This window comes from Ahaetulla prasina, chromosome 7, assembly GCF_028640845.1.
Source record: "Ahaetulla prasina isolate Xishuangbanna chromosome 7, ASM2864084v1, whole genome shotgun sequence".
In the NCBI taxonomy this organism is placed as follows: Eukaryota; Metazoa; Chordata; class Lepidosauria; order Squamata; family Colubridae; genus Ahaetulla; species Ahaetulla prasina.
This window is the reverse complement of record NC_080545.1, coordinates 103,197,530-103,224,092: the sequence shown is the minus strand read 5'-3', so window position 1 is coordinate 103,224,092 and position 26,563 is coordinate 103,197,530. Positions and strand designations below refer to the sequence as shown.

The 26,563-nt window shown below is 44.1% G+C and overlaps 1 protein-coding gene across 13 annotated transcripts in view; it reads right to left on the bottom strand.

The window, feature by feature from the left end:
- Positions 1–26,563, bottom strand: part of PPP6R2 (protein phosphatase 6 regulatory subunit 2) — a 134,707-nt gene that overhangs the window by 19,019 nt on the left and 89,125 nt on the right. For 5 of the 13 annotated variants that reach the window (XR_009155958.1, XM_058189826.1, XM_058189827.1 and 2 more), the window contains 2 exons: positions 25,613–25,741; positions 22,019–23,300 (listed from right to left, as the gene is read on the bottom strand). The exons of 4 other annotated variants lie outside the window; for them this stretch is intronic. Coding sequence is in view for 7 of the 9 variants with exons in the window: in XM_058189826.1 (XP_058045809.1) it covers positions 23,249–23,300; positions 25,613–25,741 (181 nt within the window). In the remaining 2 variants the exon portion in view is untranslated. Of the gene's footprint in view, positions 1–22,018; positions 23,301–25,612; positions 25,742–26,563 lie in introns of those variants that run through there. 4 more of the 13 variants (XR_009155959.1, XM_058189829.1, XM_058189832.1 and 1 more) reach the window with 2 other exon arrangements.

Here is a 26,563-nt window from a genome sequence, read left to right as displayed (position 1 = left end):
AAACCCTACACCATTTCAGACAAATGGTTATCCAACATTTTCTTAAAAATTTCCATAGTTGGAGCATTCACAACTTCTGCAGGCAAGTTGTTCCACTTATTGATTGTTCTGACTGTCAGGAAATTTCTCCTTAGTTCTAAGTTGCTTCTCTCCTTGATTAGTTTCCACCCATTGTTTCTTGTTCTACCCTCAGGTGCTTTGGAGAATAGTTTGACTCCTACTTCTTTGTGGCAACCCCTGAGATATTGGAACACTGCTATCATGTCTCATTTATTTATTTATTTATTTATTGGATTTATATACCGCCCTTCTCCTGAAGGACTCAGGGCGGTTTACAGCCAGAATAAAAACACAATAGCACAAAATTAAAACGATTTTAAAAATCTGATTCAATTAGGCCGAAACAAAAATTTAAAACTATAATAAAACCATAATAAACCCCTATTAAAATTACTTTAAGCCAGCCCTGCACGGGAAAACAAAAAAGTCTTCAGCTCGCGACGGAAGGTCCAGAGGTCAGGGAGTTGTCGTATCCCTGGAGAGAGCTCATTCCAGAGGGCAGGTGCCCCCACAGAGAAGGCCCTCCCCCTGGAGGTCGCCAGTCAACATTGTTTGACTGATGGCACCCTGAGGAGGCCCTCCCTATGGGAGCGCACTGGTCGATGGGAGGCTGTTGGTGGCAGCAGGCGGTCCCATAAATAACCCGGTCCTATGCCATGGAGCGCTTTAAAGGTGATAACCAACACCTTGAATTGCACTCGGAAGACCACCGGAAGCCAGTGCAGCCTGCGCAGGAGAGGTGTTATATGGGAGCCTTGAGTTGCTCCCTCTATTACCTGCGCAGCCGCATTCTGGACCACTGGAGTCTCCGGGTGCTCTTCAAGGGAAGCCCCATGTAGAGAGCGTTACAGTAGTCCAGGCGGGAAGTGACGAGGGCGTGAGTGACCGTGCATAAGGAATCCCAGTCTAGGAAGGGCGTATCAGGCGTATCAGGCGAACCTGATAAAAAGCTCCCCTGACGACGGTCATCATATGCTCTTCTAAGGACAACCGTACATCAAGGAGGATGCCTAAGTTGCGGACCCTCTCCATAGGGGCCAATGACTCGCCCCCAACAGTCAGCGATGGAATCAACTGGCTGTACCGGGATGCCGGCATCCACAGCCACTCAGTCTTGGAAGGGTTGAGTCGAAGCCTGTTCTTCCCCATCCAGACCCGCACGGCCTCCAGACACCGGGACATCACTTCGACGGCTTCATTGGGGTGGTTAGGGGTGGAAATGTACAGCTGAGTATCATCAGCATACAGATGGCATTGCACCCCAAAACCACAAATGATCTCACCCAGCAGCTTCATATAGATGTTGAACAGGAGAGGCGAGAGAACTGACCCCTGTGGCACCCCACACATAAGGTGCCTCGCGGCCGATCTCTGCCCTCCTGCCAACACCGTCTGCAACCAGTCAGACAGATAGGAGGAGAACCACCGAAGAACGGTGCCCCCCACTCCTAAACCCCCCCAGCCATCGCAGCAAGATACCATGGTCGATGGTATCAAAAGCAGCTGAGAGATCTAATAGGACCAGGGCAGAGGAACAACCCGTCCCGAGCCCTCCAGAGATCATCTACCAACGTGACCAAAGTTGTCTCCGTGCTATACCCAGGCCTGAAGCCGGACTGGAACGGGTCAAGATAGACAGTTTCATCCAGGTACTGGGGGAGCTGACGCGCCAGCACACTCTCAACAACCTTCGCCACAAAACGAAGGTTGGAGACAGGACGATAGTTCGCTAAAATAGCTGGGTCCAGGGAGGGCTTCTTGAGGAGGGGCCTCACCACCTCTTTCAAGGCGGTAGGGAAGACACCCTCCATCAAAGAAGCATTGACAATTTCCTGTAGCCAGCCTCGTGTAACCTCCTGTATGGCCAGTACCAACCAGGAGGGACACGGGTCCAATAAACATGTGCTCGCATTCAGCCTCCCCAGTATCCTGTCCATGTCCTCGGGAGCCACGGTATCGAACTCTTCCCAAATAATATCCTCAAGACCTACCTCCGTCATCCCGTCCAAATCTACCCAGTCAGAGTCCAAACCATCCCGGATCTGAGCGATTTTATCGTGCAGATATTGTCCAAAATCCTCAGCACGCCCTTGCAAGGGGTCCTCCCGCGCCTCCTGATGAAGGAGGGAGTGGGTCACCCCAAACAGGGCGGCTGGGCGGTTATCTGCCGATGCAATAAGAGCGGAAAAATACTCACGTTTTGCCGCTCTTATCGCCACTAGATAGGTCTGAATATAAGACCTTACTAGTGTTCGATTGGATTCAGAACGGCTGGCCCTCCATCCACTCTCTAGGCGTCTTTTCCGGTGCTTCATCTCTCTCAGCTCCTCAGAATACCAAGGAGCGAGTCGAGATCGGCGCCGGTCAGAGGCCGCAAAGGCACGACGTGGTCCAAAGCCCCCGCCACCGTCTTTTCCCAGGCGACGACTAGTTCTTCAGCCGAGCCGTGAGCTAGATCCTCAGGAAATGGCCCAAGCTCCGTCAGAAACCTCTCCGGGTACATCAGGCGCCTGGGACGGAACCGACGAATCGGCCCCGTTTCCCTGCGGTGTTGGATGGCGGTTTGGAAGTCGAGTCGAAGGAGCGAATGATCTGACCATGACAGGGGTTTGATAATTAAGTCCCCTAATTCTAGATCATTCAACCACTGTCCAGAGACAAAAATCAAATCCAGAGTGTTTCCCCCGATGTGAATGGGACCATAACAAACTGGGTCAGGTCCAAGGCCGTCTTGGAAGCCAGGAACTCCTGGGCCACCGCTGATGCTTCACCGACTGACGGCAGGTTGAAGTCCCCCATAACCATCAGGCTGGGGGTATCAACCGCCATCCCGGCTATCACATCCAACAGCTCAGGCAGGGCTGCTGTCACGCAGCAAGGAGTCAGGTACGTAATCAGCAAGCCCACCTGCATCCCCTGACCCCACTTCACAAAGAGAGACTCCCAGCCGGTTTTCTGTCGTACAGTGACCTCCCTCGGATCCAGACCTTCGTTAATAATAACCGCCACCCCCCCCACCCCTGTCTTGGGCCCTCGGCTGATGAAATGCTCGGAAGCCCGGTGGGCACATTTCCACAAGAGGCACCCCCCCTTCTGTGCCCAACCAGGTCTCCGAAATGCCGATCAGGTCCGCACCCCCCTCTTGTATAAGATCGAAAATAAGGGGGCTTTATTCACCACGGACCTGGCATTACATAACATCAGCCGAAGGTCCAGGCTCTGGGGATTCCAGCCACTCGGGGAATGAGAGAAGTCAAGAGCGGCCGGAGTGCGTGATCGCTCGCAAACAGCGAGCGCGCATTCCCCAAACAAGATGCGGTCCCCCGCTTCCGCCATATCTGCCCCTCCCAATTACCGTGCCAATGGAATAGCCCCCATAGAATCGAGCTCCAGCCTCCTCCTCCGCCTCCGAACCTACCGCAACTATACCGCGAGCCTCGCAGGGTCTAGCCATGTCCCTGACGGGTTTCCCCCAAAACCCATCCTAACCCTCTCTCCCCTTAAAAACCCTTTAAAAAACGATTTTAAAAAACCCCTGAGTCCTTTCTTTGCCGCATGCCACCTCTCGGGATTCCAAATTCCATCATCGAGGTAGGCCCTCGATAGAGTGGAGGGCCACATCTACGAGAGGGGGGAATCTCGCAGACCAAGAAGTTCTGCTGATGAGTACATCCGTGATTCGAAGAATGGCAAATGTTCTTATCCCGGGCAGTCCAGATGGTAATATAATAAGTCTCCGACTGGGAACAAAGTTAGATGACAATAAATAAATCCAAGGCCTCAATCGCCGGGTCACACACGCTCGGGCTTCTGAAAGGGCCTCGAGGGGGGAAGTTGTCACCACCACCGCCGCTGCCTACTGCTACCGAATACCTCTCACCGACCCGTGCGCTCTCACAGAGAGGGACTCCTCAGGGTGCCATCGGCTAGGCAGTGCCGTCTGGCGACACCCAGGGGAAGGGCCTTCTCTGTGGGGGCTCCCACCATTCTGGAACGAACTCCCCCCAGGACTTCGTCAACTTCCGGACCTCCGAACCTTCCGTCGCGAGCTTAAAACACATTTATTCATCTGCGCAGGACTGGATTAGATTTTAAATTTATACTGGTTTTAAATTGGTTTTATTATTTATATTGCTTTTAATAATTCGGCCATGTAGAATAAGTTTTTTAACTGTTATTTTAGTCTGTATTTATATGTGCTTTTTACTTGCCTGTGAACTCGCTCTGAGTCCCCTGGGAGATAGGGCGGTATATAAATGTGATTAAATAAATAAATAAATAAATAAAAAATGCCACCGCCACCGCCAAAAGACGTTGCTGCGGCCACAGCCACCACCCGGTCCAGCCACTCTGGCCTCTGGGAGGCCCCAAGGAGGGAAGAAGCCGCCGCTGCCAAAAGACGCCGCTGCCGCCACCACCGCCACGGCGGCCACAGCTGCAGCGGCAACCACTGCGGCGGCCACAACCGTCCAAAACCCCCAAAAGGGCTCCGTGGGACTCCATGGGGGGAGACACCGTCATCGTCGTCGCCGCCACCACTGCCGCAGGAACAGCACCGCTGTCACCGGAAACGTCGGAAATAACGCCGCCGGCAAACGACGACACAGCCGCCGCTGCCGCCGCAGCCCCAACTGCAGCGGCCACCCAAACCCCCCAAGAGGGCTCCCTGGGGGGGTCCGTGGAACTCCATGGGGGGAGACCCCACCGCTGCCGCCGCCGCCTCCACTGCCACTGAGAACGCCATCGCCGCCAGAAACGACGGGAACGCCTCCTCCATGGCCACCGCCATCTCCACCCGGCCTCGCCAGCGGAGCCACGGCTTACCCCGACCTCGTTCGCCACCAGCCATACTCTTCCAGGCTGGCAAGTAGTTCCCCTAGCCGGGCAGGGAACCTACAGATTAAAAAAACGGTCTCCCCCGTTCAGGGCTGACCGGGAAAGAACAGCCATTCCATCGTCACTATTTCAACCGCAGCGCCATCTTGAGCATGCACAGAAAGGATTAAACTAGACATACCAAGTTCCTGCAGTCCCCTAATCATCTTTGTTGACCTTCTCTGCACTCTTTCTAGAGTCTCAACATCTTTTTTACATTGTGGCGACCAAAACTGAATACAATATTCCAAGTGTGGCCTTACCAAGGCATTATAAAGTGGTATTAACACTTCACGTGATCTTGATTCTATCCCTCTGTTTATGCAGTCCAGAACTGTGTTGGCTTTTTTGGCAGCTGCTGCACACTGCTGGCTCATATTTAAATGGTTGTCCACTAGGACTCCAAGATCCCTCTCACAGTTACTACTATTGAGCAAGGTACCAAATATACAGTACCTGTGCATTTTGGGTTTTTTTGCCTAAATATAGAACCTTACTTTTTTCACTGTTGAATTTCATTTTGTTAGATAGAGCTCAATGTTCAAGTCTGTCAAGAGCCTTCTGTATCTTGAGCCTATCTTCTGGAGTGTTGGCTATTCCTGCCAGCTTGGTGTCATCTGCAGTTATGATGAATTCCCCATCTATCCTCTTGTTCTTGAATTCGCTGGTGATGCCCACTTGTGTCTCACAATGCCTGCTGCACTCAGTCATGCTGTCCGTCTGCTGTCTCAGGGCCTGGAGGCTGTTAGAGCCTGGCACCAGAGGCTCATCAACCCAACCCTAACAAGATTGGGTAGCTTTGGGTTCAGTAGAGCTGTGCCCAGAAATCGGCCACCTTTAGTTCTCAATGGGATTTTGCTTTCCCAGAGGGAACCAGTGCATCATTTGGGCCATCTTCCTGGGTTCTTGCTAAAAGATCAAATGGCAACTGTGCCGCAGATTCATCTCCACATACCAATTGCGCTCTTTCCTGGACTGGCAGACTAACCATCACTCATGCTTTCACCATTTCTTGTTGGATTGTTCTGATGTGCTCTGACCTTCAACACCACCTGATGCTACAGCTGTTCCAGACTTCAGGTGAGCATTATGGGCACATCTTGGAGCACTCATGTGGCCCCCTCTGTTTGGCGTGCTGCTCCTTGGGTTAAATTCAAGGTGACGCTTGTTACCTAAATGGCTTGGGGTGTTATTCTCTGTGGGTTTATCTTTTTTGAATTGCCCCATCCTACAAGAGTAGCCCCTTCATGGATCAACTGTCTTTTCATGGCGAAGGGGCTTGTGTAGCTCAATGAAGCTATGAGCTATGCCATGCAGGGCTGCCCAAAGCAGACAGGTCATAGCAGAGAGCTTTGACAAAACGTGATTCACTGGAGAAGGAAATGGCAACCAACTCCAGCATCTTTGCCATGAAAACCCAATGGACAGTACCAAAAGGCAAAAAGATACGATGCTGGAAGATGAGCCCCTTAGGTCAGAAAGTGTCCAATATGATACTGGGGAAGGGTAGTGCCAGAAAGAATTAGGGCCGTAATAGCTCAGGCTGTTAGAAGCCTGTTATTAGAACACAGTAGCCTGCAATTACTGCAGGTTCAAGCCCGGCCCGAGGTTGACTCAGCCTTCCATCCTTTATAAGGTAGGTAAAATGAGGACCCAGATTGTTGGGGGGGCAAGAAGTTGACTTTGTAAATATACAAATAGAATGAGACTATTGCCTTATACACTGTAAGCCGCCCTGAGTCTTCGGAGAAGGGCGGGATATAAATGTAAAAAAAATAATAAAAAAAATTAAGCGATTGGGTCAAAGCCAAAAGGACACTCAGCTGTGAATGTATCTGGTGGTGAAAGGAAAATCTGATCCTGTAAAGATCTATGTAGTGGACCAGATGAATACCGTCGATATAATTTACTTGGACTTAAGTAAGGCATTTGATAAAGTAGACCATAACCTACTTCTAGATAAAATAGAAAAATGTGGGTTAGACAGCATCACCACCCGATGGATTCGTAACTGGCTAACCAACCACACTCAACGTGTAGTACTCAATGGAACTGCATCTACATGGAGGGAAGTATGCAGTGGAGTACCCCAAGGCTCTGTTTTAGGCCCAGTACTCTTCAAACATCTTCATCAATGACTTGGACAAGAGGATAGATGGGGAACTCATCATATTTGCAGATGACACCAAGCCTGCAGGAATAGCCAACATTCCAAAAGATAGGCTCAAGATACAGAAAGATCTTGACAAGACTTGAACATTGAGCACTATCTAACAAAATGAAATTCAACAGTGAAAAAAGTAAGGTTCTATATTTAGACAAGAAAAACAAAATGCACAGGTATAGTATATGTGGTATCTTGCTCAATAGTAGTGACTGTGAGAGGGATCTTGGAGTCCTAGTGCACAACCATTTAAATATGAGCCAGCCATGTGCAGCAGCTGCCAAAAAAGCCAACACGGTTTCTAGGCTACATAAACAGGGATAGAATCAAGATTTACGTGAAGTGTTAATACCACTTTATAATGTCTTGGTAAGGCCATACTTGGATCCAATTTTGGTTGCCACAATGTAAAAAAGATGTTGAGACTCTAAAAAGAGTGCAGAGAAGAGCAACAAAGATGATTGGAGATAGAGGCTAAAACATGAAGAACGGTTGCAGGAATTGGATATGCTAGTTTAATGAAAAGAAGGACTAAGGGTGACATGATAGCAATGTTCCAATATCTCAGGGGCTGCCACAAAGAAGAGGGAGTCCAACTATTCTCCAAAGCACCTGAGGGCAGGACAAGAAGCAATGGGTGGAAACTAATCAAGGAGAGAAGCAACTTAGAACTAAGGAGAAATTTCCTGGCGGAACAATTAATCAGTGGAAAAACTTGCCTCCAAAAGTTGTGAATGCTCCAACACTGGAAGTCTTTAAGAAGATGCTGGATAACCATTTGTCTGAAGTGGTGTAGGGTTTCCTGCCTAAGCAGGGGGTTGGACTTGTCCAACGCTGTTACTCTATTATATACTCCATAGGAACCTGGAATGTAAGATCCATGAATCAAGGCAGGCTGGATGTGCTCAGGCTAAACATGGACATCTTAGGAATCAGCGAACTAAAGTGGACAGGTATGGGTGAATTTAATTGAGATGACCATCAGGTATACGACTGCAGGCAAATTTCCCTCAGAAGAAATGGAATAGCCTTCATAATCAATAAAAGAGTAGGAGAAGCAGAAGCGTGGCCAGTCGCAATGAGATGAACGCGAACCCCCGATACTCCGGGGGGGGGGGGAGTGCCGAAAATCCCTTCGTATGGGGGTCCGCTATGGACCATAGCTGTCCTGCAGGGACAATGAAGAAAGGAGCCGCCGGTGCGAACAGGGAAGTTGCAAATTCCCTGTAGCGCTGGCTATTGTCCTTCGACCCTGCGATGAGGACCGCAGCCATCACCAGCTGCCTAAAGTCGGGACGGCCACAAAGAACGGGCAGGAGGTTGAAGCGGAGAAACTGAACAAGATATTGAAGCCAGGTGAGTTAACACCAGCTCACGAAGAGGCACTTTGATTGATTCTGGCAATGAGCTTTTAAGAATTTTTTTTGAAATAGCGGCTAAATTAGATAAGAAGTGAAACCAGAAGGAAATAATTGAAATGATATCTAAAACCTGATAAAAATTTGGCTTGGAACTGAAGTCTAGAGCCCTAAATAAACAGAGAAAAATAAGACTTTTAACTCAAAGTAAAATTTGGACAATTTCAGAAGTTTTTATTAACTAAGGACTATATACATGGGAATTAAAGGAGGATTTAAAACTGGATTTTAATTGAACATCTCCAATTTCCTCTATTGTACAAACTTGGATCATGAAAAGGATTAATTTGAAATCATCTATCTTAAACCGGACAAATTGGACAAAAAGGGAAGCAAATTGAAACAAAAGAGGTGCGGCTCTATGTTAAAAGAAACAAAATGGATACTTTGTTAATCATGAATTGCAACTGTAGATCAAAGAGTGACATCTAAAGGCAGAAGAGGAAATACAAGATTGAAAAGTTTCTGTGACTACAGAACTTCAAGGGAGGCTTTCACTAACCAGCTGGCTGACCTTAAGACTTACAATTTCAAAGAACAAAGCAGAGAACTGGCAACAAGAGAAATACACAAACGACATCTAAGCAAGGAACATAAGAAAAAACTACAGAACTGGAATAACAATAATGATTTAAGAAAAGATAAGAGCTGCTTGCAGCAATGATAGTGAATAATAAAAAAAACCATGATGTTATAATATAAAGCTAAAAAAATTTATAAAGGCTATTAGAGAATTATAAAAAAGGGGGGAGAAGAGGAAAAGGAGAGTTAAGAAACTTAATAAGTTAAGAAAATATGGAATTTTTAAGCATATGCAATTAAACTGAAATAATTTGAGATTAAAACTTCTAATAGAATATACAAATATAAGCATAAAACTTTTTGAGATAAGAGAAATGTTTGCTCCTTTTTATCTTGCTCTTTTATTAAGAATAGACAATGTTGAAATTGTCACTGAATAAGAAAGGAATGGTAATGAAGTTACAGATATGAATAGAACTTATTGAAATATAAAAACATGATTTATGGCAAGGAATTTTAAAGATTAAGGATGAAATAAGTGAACGGAGACCTTTTTGAAAGTAAAAGGTGAGAATTGAATGTATGAGAGATTTTTATAGATACTACCTTGTTTTTCTTTTTTCTTTTGCTATTATTGGTTTGCCTTTGATAAAATCCTTGTTTTGTGAAATGTAAGGATTATGGATATTGATTATAAAGAGTGAAAAGAAAGAAATTTGTGATGGGGACTATATGTTTTTAATGTAGAAGGGAGGGATAAGAAAGGGGGCAAAAAGTGGGGGGACTAGACTTGATTTAAGTGTTAATTTCAGGATAGAGGGTTAGAAAAAATGTATGTTAGAAATGTGCAAAAAAATAAAATTTTAAGAGGGAAAGGGAAATACGTTGGATAAACTATACAATGAGGGGGTGAAAATGAACGGGGTTTAATTATGTACCTGACTGATATTTTGTTCAAAAAATATTTTGCATGTGGTTTGTTTTTAAAAAAAAAATTTCAAAAAAAAAAAATAGAGTAGGAAAAGCAGTACTGGGATAAAATCCACAAAATGACAGAATGATCTCAGTTCAAGGCAAATCATTCAACATCACAGTAGTCCAAGTCTATGCCCCAATCATTGGTGCTGAAGAGGATGAAGTTGACCGGTTCTATGAAATCCTACAACACCTAGAATTAATACCAAAATATGATGTCTTTATCATCATGAAGGGATTGGAATGCTAAAGTAGGAAGCCAAAAGATAACCGGAAAAACAGGCAAGTTTGGCCTTGGAGTACAAAATGAAGCAGGGTACAGGCTGATAGAATTCTGTCAAGAGAATACGATGGTCATAGCAAACACTCTTTTCCAACAACCCAAGAGACGACTGTACACATGGACACTACCAGATGGTCAACAAAGAAATCAGATTGACTGTGCTCTGCAGCCAAAGATGCAGAAGCTCTATACAGTCAGTAAAAACAAGACAGGAGCTGACTGTGCCTCAGATCATGAGCTTCTCGTTGCAAAAGTTAGTGTTAAATTGAAGAAAGTAGGAAAAAACAGTAGGTCACTCAGGTATGAACTAAATCATATCCCTGATGAATATACATTAGAGGTGACAAATACAGTAGATTTAAGGAATTATATCTTTTTTGTGGGGGAAAGGTTCATCTTATACTCCAAAAAATACGGTATCTGTATTTCCCCAGTAAAGGTTACCTGTGTATTTGGTTTAGTATTTGCATTTTTCATGCTGTTTTAATTCTATATGCTACCTTGAGTCTTTTGATTAGGCAGCCTTATGAGTCAAATAAGTGAATTAAATTATTCTCATCTTCTGCAACACTGGTGGTAAGCTAGAAATAAATGCCAAATTACATTTAGCAGAACTGGTGGAGATTTTAGCTGTCACAAAGGTTTCTACAGGAAGAAAAGGTATTTAACTTCCTGACCACAAATCATATGAAGAATCCTCAAATAAAGTTGTGTGGACATGTTCTGTCACACACACACACACCAATGCCAAAAAAAGTAGATGACTCCATGGAGGAGAAAGCAACAGCAACTTGAAGGGTTTGTGAAGGGCAAACATTTTGTTGTTCATCATGTATGCATTTTGGAATGTGGGTAGCGCTCTTATCTTGGATGGCAAACCTCAGTTAAGCAGCATTCCCAGCATATACAAGAATACAGGATGAAACAAAGTTGTAGCCCTGAAACACTGTTGCATTTGCTTTCTAGCATGAACACGTATTCTCACGAAAAGCCAATGATGTAATTACTAACCAATTATTGTGCCTTGGAGACCAATTAACCAATAATGAAGTAACACGTATGTTAGGTGAGACATGAGAAACTGAGAAACTATATAAACTTTGTCTGATGCTCAATAAAGTGCTGTTGATTCTAGACTTTCTATGCTGTTGATTCTGGACATTGTTTGCTGTAAAGTCTTCTCAATCATCTTCAGCCTCCTGGCCCATGCAACACAACTCGTTATTAACCATGATGGCTACAGTTGCATGGCAAGTACTGAGGCTTATTCTTGCTACCTGTTGGTAGGCTTTATTGGAAACTCAGGTTTCGCTTGGTTAGTAAACTACATAAATGTAACTTTTTAACATTTTGTTTGTTTCATTTCACAGGTTGAGCTGTTTTTCTCTTTTTGTTAAACATTTTGTCTGGCCTCGTTTCCTGTGAAATGAATGAAAACTCTTCTGTAATGGCTTCTAAAAAAGAACAAGACATTGAGCAACCTAATTGGAGCTGGTAGAGACTTGTTGCCATCTGAACTTCCAACATTACGAGAAATTCTCAGATATGGCCTACTGTTAAGAGAACAAAGTAGTGATGATGCTAGAAACTTATCGCTTGGTAGAGGAAAGCTAGATGTCAAAGAGACTTTCACTGTGAAACTTGACAAGCTGTTTGACATCCTCAACTGCAAATATCAAATTGTTCTGTATGCCAAATTCAGCCACCCTGCTCGCTGCAAAAAAACTCACATTAACTGTACCTGCCCTAAGGAGACGAAGATACCATAAAGGTCAGAGAGACAAGATTGGATAGCACCAGATTAGTTTGCCATATGTGCCCGAGCAGAAACAATGCAAAAGCAGCAAGACAATGAGAGACAAAGGCTTGCTAAATATAAGCAGAGGTATTCCCGACATTTTGATACTGATAAATGAAATATGTCTTATGATGAAAATGGACAGATGACTGATGAAGAGGAATGTGATGGAAGTTATGAAGAGGTCTTAGACAAAACACAAGTGCCCTCGATTTCAAAAGAAAGGACAGAATATAATAGATTAGAAATATCAAATGTGCTATTTCCATATGCTTGATCAGTAGACAGCATTAGATACAGTGCTGGGTCTACATGCCACTGCTGCCATTAGCACAGCCGCTCTCATAGATGCTGGCTTGATCACTGAAGACAAGAGACTTGTAGTTGGCCCCAATAAAGTCAAGAGCCCAGAAAAAATTATGAAGTCCTTAGATCAATTTGATGAGCTCTGTAGGAAGGGCAAAATAGAACTTTATCATTTCACTCCAGAGAAAGGCTCAAAACAGGAAAACCTACTCAAGTGATTGCAGATAATCTGGTGCATTTTGTGAAGAAGGCAGACATTGATAAAAGCTTGAAGGCCATTGGAGGAGGTTCTACAAATGTTAATACTGCCTGTGAAGGTGGTGTCATGCACTGGATAGAGGTCAAGCTTGACCAGAAGTTGATCTGGTTGGTGTGTGCATTTCACAGTGACAATCACAAAATTGGATGGGAAGACCTTGTCTAACAACAAATGGGCTGGTAATACTGGCAACATGCTAGACATTGCAACAAAACTTGACACTGATCATTCATCAGTTTCAATTGCTGAGCCTCTCATTTCACTGAGTGAGTGTGGTAAAGGATTTCTCTAGAATTTAGAATAGAATTTATTGGCCAAGTGTGATTGGACACACAAGGAATTTGTTTTGGTGCATATGCTCTCAGTGTACATAAAAGAAAAAAAATACCTTCATCAAAGGTACATTTACAACACAAATGATGGTCATAGGTTGCAATTTAACCCTTAATCATAGCAACAAAAAGCTACAGTCAAGAGGCTCCAGTGACGTCACCGCTCCTGCCGGGTGCTCTAACAGGGCACTCCGTGTTAGAAGATCGTAAAAGTCAGTGAAACAGTATAAATCACTGTTCACTGAGCTTAGCATACCCTTTGGGCATAAGAGGGTTATGCAGAGTTGTGGAAAAGTGGTAGATCTAGACAGGGAGTTTGCTCTTAAGAGCGAATTTTCCTGGATTTATGATCCCACCGAACTCCACTATCTCCAACTTCAAACGCGCTCCTGTTTTTTTTCAGGAAAAAGGAGTAGGGGGTCATTTCTGCTCAAAAGGACTTATTAAATTGATTGATTTTCTAAGCAGACGGGAATTTCACTGCTCGATCTTTGATGTAGAATCAACACGGCAAGTATACCGACTCCCTTTTTGAAACCTGAAACCTTTCTTTGTCTCTGATTAATTGACTTTTAAAATGGCGTCTGAAAGTGAAAGTAAAATTTTTTAGTACAACAAAGTAGCGTTATTTGTGGATTGTTACAAACGGAGTTCTCTTATACTGAAAGGAGTAAAGGAAAGTTGTTAAGTTTAAATTCCTGATTCTTTTGAAGACAGAATGGCAGCTAAACCTTTAAAGCCTTCTGGAAGAAGGGGATCTGAACCAAGTCTTGAGGATATATTGAAAGTACAATTAAAACTTTCTGAAGATAGGCAAAAAGAGATGATGGAGAATTTTAATGCAAAAATGGTAGAAAGAAAGAAGTGGTAGAAAAACTTCAAGAGATTCAAGAAGGCGTGGTGATCCAAGAGCCTTCATTGCTGCCAGCATCAGAGGAATCACAAGAGCAAAGGGTGACAAGAGGAGCTCTTAAGCGTAAAGAAGAGCAACAGTCTCAAAGTAAAAGTCAGGATCCCAGTATGGAAGCTGTGGGAGGAGCTAGATGGAAGATACCAGAGGAGGATCTTCCGTTGTTTGCTTCAAAGCTTCAGGAGGCCAGTAATGGCAAATAGAATTTTGTCATGGAATGTTAATGGCTTGAATTCAGCTCAGAAAAGAAGGAAAATATTTCACTACTTGAAACAATTTAAAAATGATGTGATTTGCCTGCAAGAGACACATATAAAATTATCAGACCAAAAATACTTAATTAACTCAAAATTAGGTAAACATTTTGTTGCATCAGCTTTGGAAAAGAAGCATGGAATTGTTGTATATATCAGGAAGGATATACCAGCTAAGTTAATTGAGGCAGATATTCAAGGAAGATTTATTGCTATTGAACTGGTGATAGATGCAAAAAAGACTTTGCTGATAGGTATTTATGCACCTAATCAGCAACAAGAAAAGTTTTATAAAATGTTACATGAGAGGTTGATCCTCTGGGATTATAGTTCGTTTATTTTATTAGGAGACTGGAATGGAGTAATTGATACAAGAAGTGATAAGAGAACCTCTTCCAAGAAGATACCTATACATGCAAAACTACCAAAATCCTTTTTTGAAATGATGGAAGACTTTGAGTTTAGAGATATATGGAGGTTACGGAATCCAGATGAGAGAGATTTTACTTTTTTTCCCGATAGGCACCAATCTTTCTCACGTATTGATTTTATTTTAATTTCTAATGACTTGCTTTCTAGGGTGAAGAAAATGAAGATATTTCCGAGGTGTTTAACTGACCATAGCCCAGTATGGATGGAATTATTACAAGGGAAAAAAGGTGGTAGAACATGGAGGTTGAATGAAAATCTGTTTAGATATGAGGATAATGTAAATTATTGTAAGAAACAGTTGAAAGAATTTTTTGATTTTAATATGCACAAAGGGACACCTATAGGAACTGTGTGGGAGGCGAGTAAAGCTTTTATTAGAGGGATATTGATTTACTTGGACAATAGGCAAAGGAATAATAAACAAAGGCAGCGTAGGTACTTGGAAGAAGAAATTCAAAGGAAGCAACAGTTATTAATTCAAAACCCACAAGATCACAAACTTAAAGAGGCTATAAAAATATTACAGAGTCAATTTAATATGTTAATGGCAGACCAGGTGGCAACGAATATACAATATGCTAAACATAATACCTTTTGTAATGCAAATAAACCTGGGAGATGGTTGGCATATAACTTAAGGAAAAAACAGAAAGCACGTGTCATACAAAAATTAGAATATAAAGGTAAAGAGATATATCAACAGGATAAAATTAAAAAGGCATTCTCAGAATTTTACACTGCTCTATATGCAAAAGACAAAATATCGAATAGGGACATTTATGATTATTTGAAAGATTATAAGGTTAATATTATAACATTAGAACAGAGGAGGAGCTGAATCGCCGATAGCTACTGGAGAAATAGTGGAGGCAATTAAACAATTAAAAATGGGGAAAACCCCTGGTACAGATGGTCTTACAGCAACTTATTATAAAAAAACACAGGATGAAATATTAGGCCCACTTAAAGAATTATTTAATCAGATACAATTAGGAGTGGGAATACCCCCGTCATGGAAAACATCTTTTATTTCACTGATACCAAAAGAGGAGCAAGATTGCTCTAAACCCGGTAACTACAGGCTGATTTCACTTTTAAATAATGATTATAAGATTTTTGTAAAAATAATAGCAAATAGATTAATGTTAGTTTTACAACAAAGAATTCATACTGATCAATCTGGTTTTATAAAAGGGAGGCAGATGAGGAATAATGTTAGACAGATTATTAATATATTGGAATATTTGGAAAAGAAGAATACTTCAGCAGCACTTATTTTTTTGGATGCAGAGAAAGCCTTTGATCGATTGCATTGGGATTTTTTATTTAAATTAATAGAGAAAATGCAATTTGGAGATTGTTTTGTTAGAATAATTAAAGCGATTTATGGAGATCAAACAGCTCAGATTATAATAAATGGTAGTTTGACAGAAGTTATTAAGATTGAAAGGAACAGACAGGGATGTCCTTATCACCATTATTGTTTGTTTTGACTCTGGAACCATTATTAGATAAAATACGAGAATTAACGAAAATAGAGGGAATTAAGATTAGACAATATGAGTACAAAGTTAGAGCTTTTGCAGATGATGTAGTGGTTACTTTAACAAATCCTATAAATTCAAGTAGATTTTTGTTGGAAGTAATTGATAAATATGGAAAGGTATCAGGATTTAAAATAAATCAGAATAAAACAAAAGTGATAATTAAAAATATGTCTATACAACAGAAACAAAAACTAGAGGAAATGACAGGATTTGAGGTAGTAAAAAAGGTTAAATACTTAGGGTTTATATTAGCTCATCGAACAAGAAACTTTATAAGAATAATTATGACTTGCTATGGCAAAAGTTCAGAATGATATGAGTGTCTGGAAAAATTGCAGTTATCGCTATTGGGAAGGATTATGCTATTAAAATGAATGTGTTACCTAGATTTTGTTTCTGTTCCAGATGATACCAATAATTAAAAAGGATAAAAATTTGGAAGATTGGCAGATTGGGATTAATAAATTTATATGGCAGGGTAAAAGGCGAGGGTTAAAATGAAAATAATACAGGACTCACGCGAAAGAGGTGGTTTAAAAATGCCTAACTTTAAACTATATTATGAAGCAGTAGCCCTTTCAGTAATAAGTGACTGGTTTAATTTAACGGAGGAAAGAATTTTGAATATAGAAGGTTATGACTTGTTATATGGATGGCATGCGATTTATTTTATGAAAAAAGTGGATAGGGCTTTTAAGAATCATGTGTTGAGAAGTGCTCTTTATGGTCTGGAAAAATATTCTTATAAATTAGATTACAAGATTCCTATATGGGCGAGCCCTAGACATGCAATAGAGAATATAAATATAGAACAGAAACAGGAAATGATTACTTATAAAGAACTTTTGTATGCTGAAGGAGGTAGATTGCAATTAAAATCATTACAGGTATTAAATGAAGAAGGGAGGAATTATACTTGGTTTCAATATGGGCAAATAAGTGCTAGATGGAAAGAAGATCAAAAATTGGTATAATGCAAAGGAGGAAAATTTAATAAAGCAAATTAGAAATCAGACCCAGGAGCATATAAAGAGATTGTATAATGTGTTGCTTGAAATAGATTCGGAAAAGGATTTGGTAAAGGACTGTATGATAAAATGGGCACAGAATATTCAGGAACCAATAATGTTGGAAACATGGGAGAAAATCTGTTAGAAATGTTAAGTTTACACAAGCACAGAATTTAAGGGAAAATTGTTATAAGATGTTTTATAGATGGCACTTAGATCCCAAAAAATTATCATGTATGTATCCTAATATCCAAGCGAAATGTTGGAGGTGTGATTGTGATGATGCTACATATTTTCATATTTGGTGGACTTGCAAGAAAATTAAGGTCTTTTGGATAAGAATTTGGTGGATTATTCAAAATGTACTGAAGAAGAAGATAAAGTTCCTGCCACAATTTTTCCTTTTGGGAATTATAACGGATTGTACAGGGATTGAGACTAAACTGATTCTGAATTTAATAACAGCAGCAAGACTGTTGATTGGACAATACTGGAAGAAAGAAGAGGTACCTACAATAGAAGAATGGATACTGAAAGTCATTAATTTGGCTGAGATGGCTAAAATCTCAGCTTTTTTAAAAGACAATACGCAGGAAAGATATTTAATTGAATGGAAAAAATGGATTGATTATCTACAAAATAGATATCAAATATCAGATTGCCTTTGAATAATTAGAAAGTTATTTTATGTAATGGGGAGGGGGTTGGGAGATGAAAAGCTTTGGATGTGGTTAATTGGATTGGAAGGGAACATTTTATTCTATGTTTGGTTTATGTATAACAATACCTTGTGATTGACCCGGGAAGCCGGGGGGGGGGGGGAAGGGAGGGGAGAAGGGGTTTTTTTGGGAGGGAGGGGGGAAAAAGGGGGAGAAAATGTCTTTGTTTTTTTTAAAACTCTTTCAATAAAAAAAAAAAGCTACAGTCATACAGTCATAAGTGGAAAGAGATTGGTGATGAAAACGATGAGAAGATTAATAGTAGTTTAGATTTAGTAAATAGTTTGACAGTGTTGAGGGAATTATTTGTTTAACAGAGTGATGGCCTTCGGGAAAAAACTGTTCTTGTGTCTAGTTGTTCTGGTGTGCAATGCTTTATAGCATCGTTTTGATGGTAGGAGTTGAAACAGTTTATGTCCAGGATGTGAGGGATCTGTAAATATTTTCACGGCCCTCTTCTTGATTCGTGCAGTATACAGGTCCTCAATGGAAGGCAGGTTGGTAGCAATTATTTTTTCTGCAGTTCTAATTATTCTCTGAAATCTGTGTCTTTCTTGTTGGGTTGCAGAACCAAACCAGACAGTTATAGAGGTGCAAATGACAAACTCAATAATTCCTCTGTAGAACTGGATCAGTAGCTCCTTGGGCAGTTTGAGCTTTCTGAGTTGGTGCAGAAAGAATAGTCTTTGTTGTCCTTTTTGATGATGTTTTTGATGTTAATTGTCCATTTTAGATCTTGCGATATGATAGAACCTAGAAATTTGAAGGTTTCTACTGTTGATACTGTGTTGTCAAGTATTGTGAGAGGTGGAAGTATGGAAGGGTTTCTCCTAAAGTCTACCACCATTTCTACAGTTTTGAGTGTGTTCAGTTCCAGATTGTTACGGTCACATCACAAGGCTAGTCATTCAACCTCACGTCTATATGCGGATTCATCATTGTCTCGAATGAGACCAATCACTGTTGTGTCATCTGCGAACTTCAGTATTTTAACAGGTGGATCGTTGGAGATGCAATCTATATCTGTATACAGAGAGAAGTGGGGAGAGCACACAGCCTTGGGGGGCCCATGTGCTAATTGTACAGGTATCTGAAGTGATCCCGCTTAGCTTCACCTGCTGTTTCCTGTTTGTTAGGAAGCTTGTGATCCACTGTTCAGGTACTTGTAACTGGTTTAGCTTAGTTAGAAGAGAGTCTGGAATGATGGCATTGAATGCTGAACTAAAGTCTACAAAGAGGACTCTTACATAGGTCTTTGGAGATTCAAGATGTTGTAAGATGTAGTGCAGAGCCATATTAACAGCATCATCTGTTGATCTATTTGCTCGGTATGCAAATTGCAAGGGGTCTAACAGCGGATCCGTGATGGTTTTCAAGTAGGAAAGCACTAGCCTTTCAAAGGTTTTCATGACTACAGATGTTAAAGCAACTGGTCTGTAGTCATTCAGTTCCTTGATAGTGGGCTTCTTCGGCACTGGGATGATGGTAGAGTGTTTGAAGCAAGAAGGAACATAACACATCTCTAGTGATTTATTGAAGATATGGGTGAAGATGGGGGCCAATGGTCAGCACAGACTTTTAAGCAAGAAGGAGTTATCTTGTCTGGGCCTGGAGCTTTTCCTGGCTTTTGTCTGTGAAATAGGTCCTGCTCTGCCTTTTCTGTGATCACTAGAGGTTGTGAACCCAATGGGATAGGGTCAGTAGTAGGAGGCTTGGCTGTTGTTGGTGTGCCTGAGATGGGGGTTATGGAGATAGGTGGCTGTAGTTTCCTTTCAAACTTGCAGTAAAACATGTTCAGGTCATCTGCCAGTTGTTGATTTCCTTTAGCCTGGGAGGGAAGTTTGCCATAGCCGGTGATATTTTTAAGAGTTTTCCACATGTTTGCTGGTTCATTTGCTGAAAACTGATTGTTTAGCTTTTCAGAGTAGCTTCTTTTTGCTGCTCTGATCTCCCTTGTTAGTACATTTCTGGCCTGATTGTACAGCGTTTTATCACTTTTCCTGTAGGCTTCCTCTTTGGAACAATGTAGCTGCTTAAGTTTAGGTGTGACCCAAGGTTTGTTGTTACTGTATATTCGCAAGCTCTTTGTTGGTACACATAGGTCTTCACAGATTAATCTACTCATTTAAGTGTATGGATATAGGATCACACAGGCAATAACAATAGAACTTACCACAGATCTGGCTGTTCTGGAAATTGGTCCCATAAATGACACTGGTTGAAAATAGAACTGAACTAAAAATAGGCTTTGTCAATTATGGGTTTCAAAACATGGCTTTAAAGGCAAAACTCTCCAAAACATGATAGTCCCAACTTCTAATCGAACCTGGCAGAAACCATTTTTTCTACTCCTCAGCTGCCACACCCGGGGTGGAGGTGGGGAGAATGAAATATGTTGCTAGACCAAACACTGAACTTTCTCATGGGTACCAAAGTCATCTCTACAGGTGGCTAGAGATGGGGAGGAGTGCCTGGAGACCCCACCAATTAAACTAAATTGGCTGTGACCTGTGAGTTTTGGGGAGGGAGTTATTTCCTATTTTAATTACACGGTGAACATTTTGAGTTGGTTTTCCATTTGATCATGCCAATATGATCTACCCAATAAAGAAATTCTTAGAGGAAGACCTCTTCGTTAGTCGGGATCATGACATTGCTGGTGTGTACTACCCTTGCTGATTCAACATCCAAGTAAAATGTTCCTGGATTGGAGGCCTGTGTCATTTGTTGTTCCAGCTGCAGCAAGTCAGACTGCAACAGGTGGTTGTAGTAGATGCTGTTTTGCCAACCATTCAGCGCTCAGTATGGTACATTTTCAGTGAAATGATAATCCAGACACTCCTGTTCAGGTAACATTCAAGAGAGGAGAGCTGTTGTGCAAAAGATCATTGATTTGAGGGGTGCAGACGACGCATTGAATGATTTTTCTGTATGTGCAAGAAAAATACCTTTAATCAATGCCAGAGCATCCACTCTGCTGGAGCCAATTGACTGGTCTGAGCCAGCTTTGATGTGCAAACTGACTACAGCAGAAATAAATTCATTGACGAACCAAAGCATGTAGTACAGTGGCCTCGTCATGCTCAATCAATAGAAAGATGTGTAAAACAGGTCACTGTCGTGTCCCACTCCTCCGCTGACGGCCGGGTCAGGGAAGTCCGTATCAAGCGTGCCTCTGCAGCTCTGCCAAAGTCCTATCAGAGTTCTCAAGGCAGGCAGGAGACCAGGAAGTGACTTCAGCAATCCAAGTTAGACTTTGCCTGACTCAGAGAATGCCAGAAAGCAGATCCTTTATATAGGCCATGGGGTGTGGCTCCATGACTCAGCACTTATCCAGGCCTGCCCCTCCCTTCTTTTTGCTGATGTTGCCTCTCAATTCCCCGGAAGCGAGGATCTCTCCAGCCTCCAGCTGTTGGTAATTGACCTTCCTCAGGCTCACATGCTGTGGGGGAGGGGTTTAGTTGCTCCGTTTGCCTGGGCATGGTGCCAGGACTGGGGGCTGAAGGCACGTCAGGCCCTTCGTCTTGCTCGGCCTGTCCAGGCATGGTGCCATGGCTGGGGCCTGGCGGCATGCCAGGACATTCTTCCGAACTATCAGCATCCGGCAGGAGATAAGAGGGGCCCGGCTGCGGCAGGGGGAGCGGGCGAGACACAACAGGTCACAGAGGCAGCAAGCAGAGTGTAAGACACATGAGAAACGTGAGGGTTATATCAGAGGTCAAGAAGCAAGTTGGCGGCCGATGTTGAATGAATCAAAACATGACTGGATGAAACTCACTTAAACATTTTTGTAACTCAGTTACTTGCTTTCTGTTAGTTTATGATTGCATGAATTGTTTTTTTGCTTAGCTAGATAAGATTTATATAGAAAAAATCCTTAATTTTTTTTAGCCAAAGTGTAATTACGAGAAGATAAAGTTAAGAGTACTTGGGTTACAAAATACTTTTGTGGGTTATATGATCAGACATGGATTTGATATACCAAGCTAAACGTTGTGCAATTTCAAAAGTAACAGATAATTTGAATTCTGGGTGTAAAAACATATTTTTAGAACCCCTCGCTGAAAAAAAATCCAAAAAGTAATTTTCACCCCATTAAATGACATGGCCTCCGCCCACCAATTCCCTGACCACAAACCACACAGCTCACACAGTGGGAGAAAAGTGGGCCGGCCTTCTTCCTCAAAGGCCTCTGGCCAACCCTTTAATTTGCAAAAAAACATGGGACAACAGACATTGTGAGTTTTTTCTAAAAACAAACAGAGCACTGTTTGGTTGGGGGGGGAGGGGTGTTACTGTAACCATGCCAGATTTAAGCTTGTTTTCTTCACCCACTCCAGAAAAGTTTTCATTTCCGAAGTATCTGATTCTGCCCCCCATGCCACTGCTGGGCATCAGCAAGTCCCACTGAGGTTTGGCAAGAAGCAGGTGGCTGCACGGAGCCTGGAAACACCAGGAGGGGCACAAAGGAGCGGATTCCATCCAAAGGCTCAGGGCCAAAATCACGGTCTCGATTCTGCAGCAGCTCAGCCACCCACCATTCTTATGCTGGGAGGGGGGCGGAGACTGCCCCTGCCTCACAGAGCCTTTCCGGCTGCCCTGGAGTCCACATCTCATCTAGGGCACGGCTCACGCTCCTCAGGCATTGCCAAGCCATATTGGCATGGCTTCCTCAAATGTCTCTTCCAACTTTCAAGGTTGGCATGAGATCCAAAGTGCAAAGTGTTGCAGTTCTGGCTTCTATTAAAATTTTTACAAAATTAAATGAAACAAAGGAAAAATCAAACTGTACGTGACAGGGAAGTCTCCAGAGACCACCCCAGCCCAGAAACACTCCAGGACCTTGTTCCTTGCAAGGTCACCTTTGTTCCCGGGGTGATGCTGGTTGACTTAAGTCCCTCCACTGACGTGCCTTCCTTCCTTCCTCCCAAGAGTGGCAAGAAATTCTGTCCTTCAGGACACCAGCTGCCCGTTTGCTCCCCTTCCCAAACCTTCTCATGTAGCAGCTGCATTCCTGATAAGGGTTATTGCTTGATAAAAAGCTGGCAGGAAAGTTCCAGCGCCAGCTTCTTCCCAACATCACTGGGCCAGTCCATTGCTTTCCTGGAGAGCAGAGGGTCCCGGATGCAAGACTGGAAGATCACGGCCCGTCCATCCCTTCTGCCTGCCAGAGCCAAGCCAGGAATGGCCACCGGGGCAGGTCAGTCATGGCTGGATGGAGCTGGGGGGAGAGGCTGGAGGAAGAGGAGCACATGCTGCACTCGAACCACGGCTGAAGAGGGACCTGCTCTCTATTCTCTGTTCTCTTCAAAGGCAGCCTTAATTAAAATGGACAGATAGGCAGCCCAGCTGCAGTCAGGCACTTTCCGGGCCCTCCCATCCCGTCAAGCTGGGCCTTTCAGTGGGGCCTCTGTTCCCGAGTGTGGCTCCTCATTCCTGCAGAAAAGTGGGAGGGGGGAGAGAGAGGTTAACAGCTGCTGCCAAGGTGCCTTTTCTCCATCAGTCCAAATTGGATTCCCACCTTCCTGGTGCCTCCTGAAAGAAAGGAAAGGAGAGCTTGTTTTCCTTGCCGCCTTGAGAACGAAAGCCACCTCCAAGGGCCTGGATGAAGCCAGCAGGCCAGAACCAGGAGGGGACACCCGGGTCCTTTCTGGGCTGGCAAGGGTTGCCACCAAGTCTTCCCTCACAGCCTCTGGAGATCAGGCTTGGTCCTTCTGAGCAAAACCCCAGGGAGCCCAGACCAAGCCTCCCCTCTTCAAGGAAATGGTCCCATTGCTAAGTCCCACCGCTTCGGAATGAGCGACCCTTTGGCCTTGTTCAGTTTCTCTTCCTGCAGAACAGCAACTCTTTGACCAAGACAAAACCAGAACTTTTTCACATGCACTGAAACGCAATCTTAGCAGAAGCTACACGAGGCACTGACCCTCCCTCTGTGTATTACCAAATCCTGGCTGGGGGACGAGGGCAGAGCCCTGCCTGAAATTCACTTGGCTGGCCATCACATCCTGCCACCACTCAAGTCTTCAGTTTGGGGGGAGGGGTGTCTCTCTTGGTCCCAGGGATGCCTCGCTGGGCGTGCCTGCGAGTGGAACCAGGCCACTCTGAGAAGCTGACCGCCAGGTGCTTGGCAGCGCCTTTCAGAAGCTCTCTGAGGCCTAAAGTGGTGAGAGATCACCCAAGATCAGTAGTGCAAAATCTTGCATTGCTAATCTCACACTACAGTACTTTAGGCCTCTGTTTTCCATAAAACTGATTTGTTTTGTTAAAATTTTTGTAAAATATGTTATTTAACACATTGAGGAAAAAAAGAGAAAGATTGACTTTTCTCCCCATCATGGCTTTGGCCAATTGAAGGGGCACTGCCAGCCCAGCAGGCAGATCAGGCCAAGCATCTGTGCCAGGCTTACTCAGATCAGCCCTGGCAACAAAATCTTACCAGGGTGGTTTTGCTTTCCATCCCCCCCCCCTTCTTTAGGCGTCAGGAAGACTGACACCTCTATATTTTTGTATAAAACGTTTCATCTATGTTTTTGGACTCTGGACTTAAGCAATGCTTCGGTCACAGAGCTCCCCTCCTTCTACCGTCTCGAGTTCTCACTGATTCTAGTGTCTTTTTGTCCACTGATAAATTCCTGTGTGCGTGTGTGTGTTCTAGATATTTTAAAGGGTGAAAGCATCTTAAATATCTGAAGAGCTTACAGTACACCCATTTTTCTCTTTAACCATCCAAATCTTACAAAATGAAAAGGGGAGGCAGGGAGAGGTCAATTTTGCATCCCACAGAATCAAAGGGCCGGGGAAGAGTTGGCAGGCTCACCGCCACGCAGGATCCACTAGTCAAGAGGAGAAACCCAGCCTCTTTTTGAGGTCTTCCAGGGAAAAAGGACCCTGGGCTCCACTTGCCAAGAGAGGTGCAGGCAGCCTGCCTTCCCCCTGAAGGGTAGCCTGTCCTTGTGCCTCCAAGCTTTCATGGGGCCTCCTGGGGCAACGGAAGAAGCTCCCTATGGTGTATGGGACCATCATTCAAACATGCGGAGCTCAGTGGGAGGCTAATGACTGAAGGGAGGAACTGGAGTTTCTGCACTGCAAACCTAATGGGAGAAGCTGACAGAAAGGACCCAGGACAATGGTCCCATGGCTGCCGGGTGCTCCAGCAGTAGGAGCAGTATTGCCTGGCTGGGGAAGGAGAACGGAGTGGCTGAGGAGAGGTCGGAGAGACAGCTGTACTCCCTACGTCCAGCTCCTGGTACACAGCTTCCGTCCTCTTAATTTCACTTCCTGGACCCAAAACAACTGCGGTTTTCTTGTCCATGTTCAGGTGAAGGACTCCTATTATCTGGAGCAGTAAAGGCTCCTCTGTTTGCCTTTCCCAATTCTCTCAGTCCAAAGAACTTTCTGCTTCAACAGTAATCGTCTGGCTCCACCAGCACCCCCTGGTCCCATCACCGGACCTGCAAAAGTTACGCTTCCCAAGTGGCTTTGGGCCCAGTGCAAGTCTGAAGACAAGACCCACCAGAAGGGCCAATGGGCAGCTGCCATAGGAACCAGCCTGTGCCAGGAGATGAACCAAAATGGCACAAAGTGCCTGAGCTCAACTCCCTCCCTCTTATTCCTTGCCCTGCTCTGCCCTGCCCCACCTGTAACCGAAAGAGCAGTCCCACTCAGGTGCGGGTCCAGCCTCCATCCCCGGCGACAGCCTGCAAGCAGTCAAGTGCCCACCTTTAAACAGTACTTGCTCCTGCCCTCACCTGCTGTCCCTCTTGGCCTCTGGTGTGACAGCCGCAGGAGCAGCAGAACGTGGAGGGACGTCAAGTGCCAGGATGGCTTCGCCTGTCAGAGAACTCTCCAGCTTGTCAACAGTCACAGAGTTGTTACTGCTGGGTGAGAAGAACCGAAGCTGGTTAAAGGGCCAACTAGTGCCCCGAAAAACCCCAGTGGAGAAACAAACTTGGCCCTTCCTGTGAAGTTCCCTCACGAGCTCCTGGTGAAGCGGGGGAGGGTACACCAGGGCTAGGAGGGCCTACAAACTCAGGTCAACCCACTGAAAAATTCAAGGAGGACAACTCTTCCAAAGGAGAGCGGAGGTGGGCCCCACGTCTCCTTGGACCTTGGAGGAGGACTTACTCAAGTTTGGGCGATTATATGTGCCCACAGGACCACTCCGAGCCCTCGTCATGACCCAGTGCCACGACAACCCTGCAGCAGGACATTTTGGGTTCTTCAAGACCCTCCACCTGGTGACACGGACCTTTTGGTGGCCCAGTGCGGCATGATATACATGCCTACGTGACATCCTGCGTACGTGCCGGCAAGCCAAGACCGCCACGGGGCCCTCCCGGCTCCTCCAGCCCTTGCCGACACCCGACAGACCCTGGGGGATCTCTATGGATTTCCTGACAGACCTGCCGCCGTCCTCTGGGTTCACCACGGTGCTGGTGGTGGTGGACATGCTCACCAAGATGGCACACTTCATCCCATGCCGCGGACTGCCCACAGCCGCAAAAACGCCCGTCTCTTTCTGCAGCACATCTTCCGCCTCCATGGTCTACCGGACAGGGTGGTTTCGGACATGAGTTCAGTTCACAGCCCGCTTCTGGAAGAGCCTGATGGCGCGTTGGAGGTGCAGGTATGTCTGTCATCGCACCATCCGGAGACCGGCGGGGTACAGAGAAGGTCATCGGTATACTGGAACAGTATCT